At 38.0% G+C, this 7,935-nt stretch overlaps 2 protein-coding genes across 2 annotated transcripts in view; both read left to right on the top strand.

Annotated features, from left to right (window-relative positions):
- Nucleotides 1–7,935, top strand: part of LOC115253744 (lipopolysaccharide-induced tumor necrosis factor-alpha factor homolog) — a 329,801-nt gene that overhangs the window by 252,959 nt on the left and 68,907 nt on the right. The gene's annotated exons all lie outside the window — the stretch shown is intronic.
- LOC109410216 (lipopolysaccharide-induced tumor necrosis factor-alpha factor homolog) lies at nt 2,963–3,591 on the top strand (the record flags this gene model as incomplete). The annotated part of the gene is given in 2 exon segments (XM_062850522.1): nt 2,963–3,089; nt 3,345–3,591. Coding segments are annotated over 2 exon segments (230 nt in total), but the record flags the coding sequence as incomplete, so codon positions are not given.

Raw genomic sequence — 7,935 nt, 5'->3', positions numbered from 1 at the left:
TGTGCGGATCGCGGCAAAAGAATGAAAATTAGCCGAGCTCAACTGAGTGTGTAGGATTCCTCCGGTAAATCTTTCTTCAGTTAATCTTTTTGAAATATCCCTAGGCGTTAATTTAAAAACTTCTACACAAATATTTTTTTAATATTTTTTTTCAGAAGTTTCTACAAAAAAAAATTCTTGGAATTTCCTCATCTTTGGCTGTACCTCCAGAAATAACTTCGAGAATTTGTCAGTTTATCCAGGAATTTCTTCTAGAATTCATTCTGAGAATTCTTTTAAACTTCCTGCAACTTTTTTTTTTCAGAAGTTCTTCGCGATTTTTTTACGACGACACTCTAGCAGTTTTTGATCTGGTGTTTTTTTTTCTGAAAATTCCTTCTGAACTACCACCAGGTATTCTTTTTTACATCCTCGAAATGTTTTTATTCTGAGGACTCATAGACAGTTTCTCTAGGAGTTCATTTGGAACTTTCTTACAATACTTCACTCGTAAATTCCTTCAGGATTTTCTTTGGGAATTCCTGGAAAAGTTCCTTCCATGAGTCAATCCAGAAATTCTTCCATAAGTGGCTACGAAAATTCCTCGAGGAGCTCTGGAATAACCGCTACTACAGGAGATTGATCCAAAAACTCTAACTATCAAAAGATGGCGCTGCCAGTGCTTGAAATTGAGTGAATATGAATGATACGATCAGTCATCAGCTCCAACCATCACTACGAACGGACACGCACAGGGAGCAAAGAGAAACCGAACCAACCGCGACCACTATTTCTCATCGGTTGGTTGGCTGGTGAAGCATACTGACTGGAAACCATTATTTCTCGCTTGCTGCGGTGAGGCTGAAGATGCGTAAATGATTCAGTGGATATATTTTTTGCACAAAACTTGTAAAAATAATCCATTTATCCATAAGAGAATGATGGATGTGACTATTATAATCGAATTAATTCGAATTCATGTCATTTGCACTGTAATAACGAGATAAAAATCAAGTATATTCATTGCCGTATACACTGGCGAAGAAAGAGATTCAGAGAGCCACACGGCGCTGAATCGTCGTCCTTCACTCTCACTCATATTTTTTATTGCTCCCGCTCCCAAATGCTTCTGAAGCATGTTAGCCAATGAAGGCATATTGCTACCGCTTTCGGTAATGGCGGTTTTCTCGTGCCTTTGAAAACCCATTTCAACAAAACTCAAGCGACATGAAGATGAATATCGCATTCTCATCCGTTCAACAAAAATCTACTTCATGACACCAAACATCATATCGTTTATTTGGATTTTGATTTTTGAGTCCTAACTTCTATAAAAACATCCAGCATCTTGAATTTTGAGCCACCATCTTCGATTTTAGACAGCCATCTTGGATATTCTGGTCACAATTTTTTGACTCCATACATCTTCCCCATAACAAATATACCCAACCCATATTGCAAGATTTTGAATCCTAAAACCTTATCAAATAGTCGCTATATTGAATTTTGAGACGCCATATTGAATATTCTGGTCGCCATTTTTGGACTTCAAATATCATCTTTATACCAAACTAGCTGACCCGGCAAACTTCGTACTGTCTGCCTACTGTGTTTTTTGGCATGCAGTTCTGGCTTGGTTCTGTTTTATATATGGCCAGTTCCGCCAGGGCCGGTCAGGATAGCTAAAAAGCCATAACTCTGTAATGCCTTTACCGATTTGGACCATTTTCAATAGCAAACAATAGAATAAATTTCCAGTGCGATTCGTGCTAAAATCCTAAAAATCGGCCAATGGGAAATGCATGAAAAGTGAGTAAATTTTTTTTTCGCTCACAGACACACATACATACACACATTCATATACACTTACAGAGATTACCTAGGAGATTACCTCAATTCGTTGAACTAAGTCAATGGGTATATGTGTCTCGACTTTCCGAGCCTTCAATCGAAAATTCATTTTTTAAAGAACATATAGCCTTTCAGTACACTTAAGTGAGAAAGGCAAAAAACAGGCATGGGAAACTCTCACTCAATTGTTGCTTTTATCTCAATTTCACAAAAAATCCGAAACTATGAACTACAAGCTGTCGGTGTGATAGAAGATTCTTAATCGCTTTGTTTAATGTTCTATTTCTATTGTTCACTTCAAAATTTGGAACACGCACGTGAATGCAGTGTTGGTATACTTACACTAAAAATTCAATAAATTAAAAATAAAATTTCGCACCGCTGGTCATTTCGTATTTCAACCGAAAACATAACATTCTATATTCACTATTGAATTGACATACTTAATGTCTTGTAGTTTTTCTGCTGCGACATGCTCGTAACAGTTTACTCCCTCTCTCTCTCTTCTTGGCGTAACGTCCTCATTGGGACAAAGCCTGCTTCTCAGCTTAGTGTTCTATGAGCACTTCCACAGTTATTAACTGAGAGCTTCCTCTGCCAATGACCATTTTGCATGTGTATATCGTGTGGCAGGCACGAAGATACTCTATGCCCAAGGAAGTCAAGGAAATTTCCTTTACGAAAAGATCCTGGACCGACCGGGAATCGAACCCGTCACTCTCAGCATGGTCATGCTGAATACCCGTGCGTTTACCGCCTCGGCTATATGGGCCCAGTTTACATTCAAGTCATTCGATGACCAAAAATAGATGCATACAATGAACAGTCCGTTGCGATTTGTTTATTAACAAGCATCCTACGTTCAACGATATCAAAAATTTGCATTTCTATATCCATTACTCACTAGACTAAACTCGTCTTGAGTGATGCCACCTTAAACGGCACAATGAAGTGTAAATGCCCTTGATTGCGCGCCGGTCCCTCCTCTCAGAGCAGCAGCTAATATCAAAACTGGATCTGCATCATTGGACATCGCACTATGATCAGAGTTTTCAGTAAGATTCTTTGGCCGTCGATTGTAACCGCAAAAACCGCAACTCACGCAACGAATGTTTATTCTCTATCGTTTTAGCGCCAGCCGTCGGACCTGAATCCACCACGCTGATCTGCCCCTCGTGTCGGGCCCAGGTGAGGACACGCGTAGAGCACAACTCCACCACCAAGACGCACATCATTGCACTGCTGCTGTTTGTGTTCTGGTAAGAGAATTTCTGAGAATTGGTTTCACATGAGAAAAGGGCCAATTTGTTTAAATAAGTGTTCTCAAATTTCCGTGTCAGATTTCAAAATCCAAGTACCTGTTCCTTTATTTTCTTATGATAGTTTTCATAAAATAAATGTTGATGTTGGTTCTAAGATAAGCTTCTTATCCTTTTCACATGTTTTGCTAGATATACATTAATCTCCAATTGTACCAAGAGGACATAATTTTAACGATCTTTTCTTCATTTTAGCTGTTGGCCGTGCATCTGTGTGCCGTACTGTTGCAATTCGTGCAAGAATGCAGATCACTACTGCCCCAACTGCAACGCCTTCATCGGAAGCCATCAGCACTGATCAAATAAAAAAAAAGATTAACTATACAGTATGAAACGATAATTTTATAATTTCCATGTTACCAAATCGCACAACCCCGCGTGGCTTTGTACCTACATCTTCGAAAAAAAAACAAAATAAAATAAATCATTGTTAAGCAATCGAGCTCAAATGGCATTAATTGTATCGATACCGAATTGCCAATGTAAGCTGGAAGCCCCGGGCTTATCATGGCCTCGTTATCAGAAGCCGTGTTCCAATAAAAGAGCAACAGAAAAAATAACAATGGAAAGATAGCGAAAATTACACGACCATGCAGTAAGCGCTGATACTATCGTCACGGGATTGTGAGGGACTTTTTGTGTAGTAAGTAATCAAATATACCGTTTTGAAGATCGATGACACTTGATAGGGGTAGGTCGGTAATTTGTTTTTTTTTATTAGCGAAATTTTCGACCCTGGCCTAGTTTACCTTATGACCCACCGGTTGACGGATTTCACCATGGGTTTAACCACCATAAAACTAAAATAAAATAAGAATATCCTAAATTTGTTTTGGATTGGATTGGAAATGGATACGAAACCATCTTCTATACATATAAAAATGAGTTTTAGCTTCCTTTGAGGCAACAAAACTCACGAACGGGTGTACCGATCAGCATGACTCTTTCACGGTTTGCTTCGTATTTATGGTGGCTGTGTTTATAAGTAAAAAAAGTTGCGGAAATCATTTAAAAAAGTATAAATATTTTGAAAATACTGTTTTTTTATGAGCCGGGAACAAATTCAGCGTGATTAAAATGAAATCAATCTAGAGTGCCGTGCTGCAATGAACCCGACAGTTGTCAAACAGCCACAAACACAAATGGCAACACAACGTTTGCCGGGACAGCTAGTTGTTCAATAAAGATGTTTCCTTTCTTTTGGATAGTGGCTATTCTTTTAATTATGCTAGTTGATGATTTCTACAGGCCGCCCCCCCCCCTCCCCGCCCTCCAGGAGCTAGATATGCTTAGACATTCCCTCAGCAAAAAAAACGGTTATTTTCACTAAGTGTTTTAGTTCTACAAAAAATCTGTAAAGAATAAAATTTTATAAACCATGCTAGTTCATTGCGGGATGAATTGCATGGCTTTCTTTTATTTGGGCAAATAGAAAAAATATAGCTCAGAACAAATGTCATAGAACCCATACAGAAGATAATACAAACACCATATGGCTGTTACAACATATTGTACAGGTTAGTATCTTAAGAATACAAAAATCGTTTCAACCGTTACTCTATTGTATTTGTATGGGTATTTTTACCCGGGTACTAATATCTCCGTGGTTCAATCATAAATCGGTTGTATCATCGTAGAAAATCGATATATTTTTAGTCGGGTGAAACATTGCGTGCAAGATGTGTTGCGTACAAGTACGGCACTAAGGTTGTAATGATTGAGCACGACATCTTTGTCGGAATAGTAGCAATCTGTTAAGATACACATTGAATGTAATTACTTCAAAATGAGTGAATCTCACCGTTTCCATGGTAAATTTAAATATTTTGAACTGGAAAACAGTAGAGGATGTTCTCAATTTAGTTGAAAATCTGAGTTTTTGACTAGCAAGAATAGAGCTTTCTTCAAATCCGTGTATCGGACCTAACTTTGAAAGTGATGTGCTGTGTATTTTACCAGGTCCGCTACACAGATCGAAAAAATGAAATGTAAAATTCTATGACATATAACGCACATAATTGAAGCTTGGGATATCACAGAAGTTTACATGAAATATCATGTAAAAGTCATGAAATATCATGTAAACTTTCAACTTGTGACGTCATTTGGACGGTGCGCACCTACCCTACCATAACCGGGCCAAATCAACCCCAAGAAACTCCATACAAAAAAATATCGTCTTATTTTTGCATGATTCGTTGAGAAATGGTGAGACTTTTTTACGCGTTTTTTTTTAATTAGAACTGAGGTTTTTTTCGCGGTACGCATCCCCCGCGTAAAAAAACCTGACTGAAGCTTTATAACAGTTTCTTAAGCTGAAGTTTGCGTAAAAGTGATTTGTTCCACTCTTGTAAAACAAAAATGTTTGTTGGGACGGTTGCTGATGACTGATGCCTTTGACGTTTGGTTTGATAGAGCAATAGAGATGAAAGTTAAATGTGTTGATTCATCGTCGCTATGAGAAGATAAACATTCGGATGGTTTATTACATATGTAAGTTTCTTTAGAGAAGAACTATTTTCTTAAGATTCCTTAGATACTGGCACACTGAACTATGTGCATTTTCTGGTCTTATTTCTACAGCTGTTCACTTGAAGTCATGCAATTTTTTTTCCTAAACGAAACTACTTAACCTAAAAGTTACGTGTCTCAACCGGGAGGAGCTCGCAGCAGAGCCAGAGTGGTAGGGTAAGTAATCATGAGTTGAACCAAATTGCGACTTTCTGAAGAATCGGGAATTTTTACTGATTTATTTTCACCCACATGGAAATAATTTACTACGGTCTCAGGTACATAAAAGCCACTGGTAGGTATAAGCTTTTCGTAAAGTGGTAAAAAGTTAACATTTGCACCAAGTATTATCGCAAAATTCAATTATTTGTCAATAATGATTTTAATCTTAAATAATCTAGATTTGAACTACTGGCGGCAGCAGCTCGAGTAATTCCCACAACAGCCAATTTCATGCTAAACAACTAAAAATCACATGGATCTGTTAATTCTTATAACTATTTTTCATTAGGCAGTGGAATTTCAACTCAGAATGTTCGGAATTGTTCTGGAATTCGGAAACTAAATTTGGAATTTTCCATCCCTCAAGAGTAAACAAAGCAGCCACTAGCGCAGTCTGCAGGCCAACACTGGAAGCTCGCCCCGATTCACTAGTTTAAAGCTAGATTACAAATGGTTCAATTCAAGATAAGATTCTCTAAGTAATAATTACGTAAATTTGATTATTTTTTGACAAATAATGCAAAATACTATTCGGTTGGTCGATTCTACGATGAATTTGCTTTCAATTGACGTATTCATTTATTGCGTGTGATACAATGCGTGAGCTGTACGAGTACACCGAAAACTTGCTTCCTCTGGGGGAAGAAATGGGCGAAATAGCAGTGATTTTTCAATTACTTATTTTCCATAAAAAAACGCTTCATTCAATGCTTTTAAAGTCTTTGATGCCAGGTTATATTTCGGAAAGCCATTTTCCAACTTTTTTGGGACAATATTTGCCCAAAAAGTGTGTCATTTCAATGAATTTCGAAATGGATCAAACTAAGATTACAATTTGACTATTTCAAAGCTAGATTTCTGACCCTACACGAATAAGAGCATTTTTTTTTATTCTTAATCACTTAACCTAATGTACAGCTCTATTGTCCACTACTGGGGCACTACGTGAGCAATTTCAATTGACAGCTGCATTTACATTTTGTACAGCGCCTAGATTCTATTCTACTTTATCGAACTGGCCTTTCTGCTGCTTTCACTTTTTCTACTTTATACCTACACTCAGCGAAAAAACTAGCGAAATTTATCGAAATACCTTATGAAAATTTGCTATAACTAATTCTTATGGATGACATAAGAATACCTTATGAAAATTGATCGTGCTTGCTATGACAAATTTCATAAGATAGACTTATGAAAAGAACAAAAAAATCTTAAAATGATGCAGACTGGATTCGATCCATGAACGTCGAGATCACCGAACCCGTGTTTTATCCACACGGCTACCGACGCTTGAGAGTACCATGTTGCTAAGCACGAATAAAAGCCAAGCTGTGAGACGATTTTACGTCATAGAGTGACCTTATGAAATTTCTCCGAAGCATTATGAATTATTTAAAGGCCGTTTCATAAGTTGGGCCTTATGGAAAACTTAAGGTTATTTGGCTGAGTGTAGTAGAATGATGAGCACATGGATGATGATGGATGGCCGTTGTTCCTTTCCAGTCCGATTGGGGGTCCATTATGAGTAGCAGTTCGCCGATGTCCAGGTATCCGGGTCCGTTTGAGCCATGGGGCTCAGAAGAGGGTCAGTGACAGTTGCTCTCAGGGGAAAAGCAACTGACGAAAAATTGCAAGTGCCGGGGCTGGGAATCAAACCCATGACTACGCCACGGGCCCCGACATTATAAGAGCATTTTATCGAACCAAAAACTAATAAAGTTTGGAATTCTCGAACTGTGCACATTGAGAGCGGTAGCGACTCCCAAGTTCCGTTTGTTGGTTCCTTGTGCAATTTCGATTGTTCTGGTCAATCACGGAGTAGCAACTACGAATCGTACGGTCATCTATGCTCATGCTCATGCTCATGAAGAACTATTTTCTAAGGATTCCTTAGATACTGGCATACCGAACTATGTGCATTTGTTGGTTTTATTTATTTTTTTATCAAGATTTTTCATTAAGTATTTTTCCAGGGATTCATCCGGGAATATCTTCTGTGCTTCTTTCAGTAACAAATCCAGGGATTATTTAAATAATTCTTCCTAAAATTCCC

The sequence above is a fragment of the Aedes albopictus genome, chromosome 2, assembly GCF_035046485.1.
Source record: "Aedes albopictus strain Foshan chromosome 2, AalbF5, whole genome shotgun sequence".
Lineage (NCBI taxonomy): Eukaryota > Metazoa > Arthropoda > Insecta > Diptera > Culicidae > Aedes > Aedes albopictus.
The sequence above is the reverse complement of the archived record's forward strand: the minus strand, read 5'-3'. Positions and strand labels throughout refer to the sequence as shown.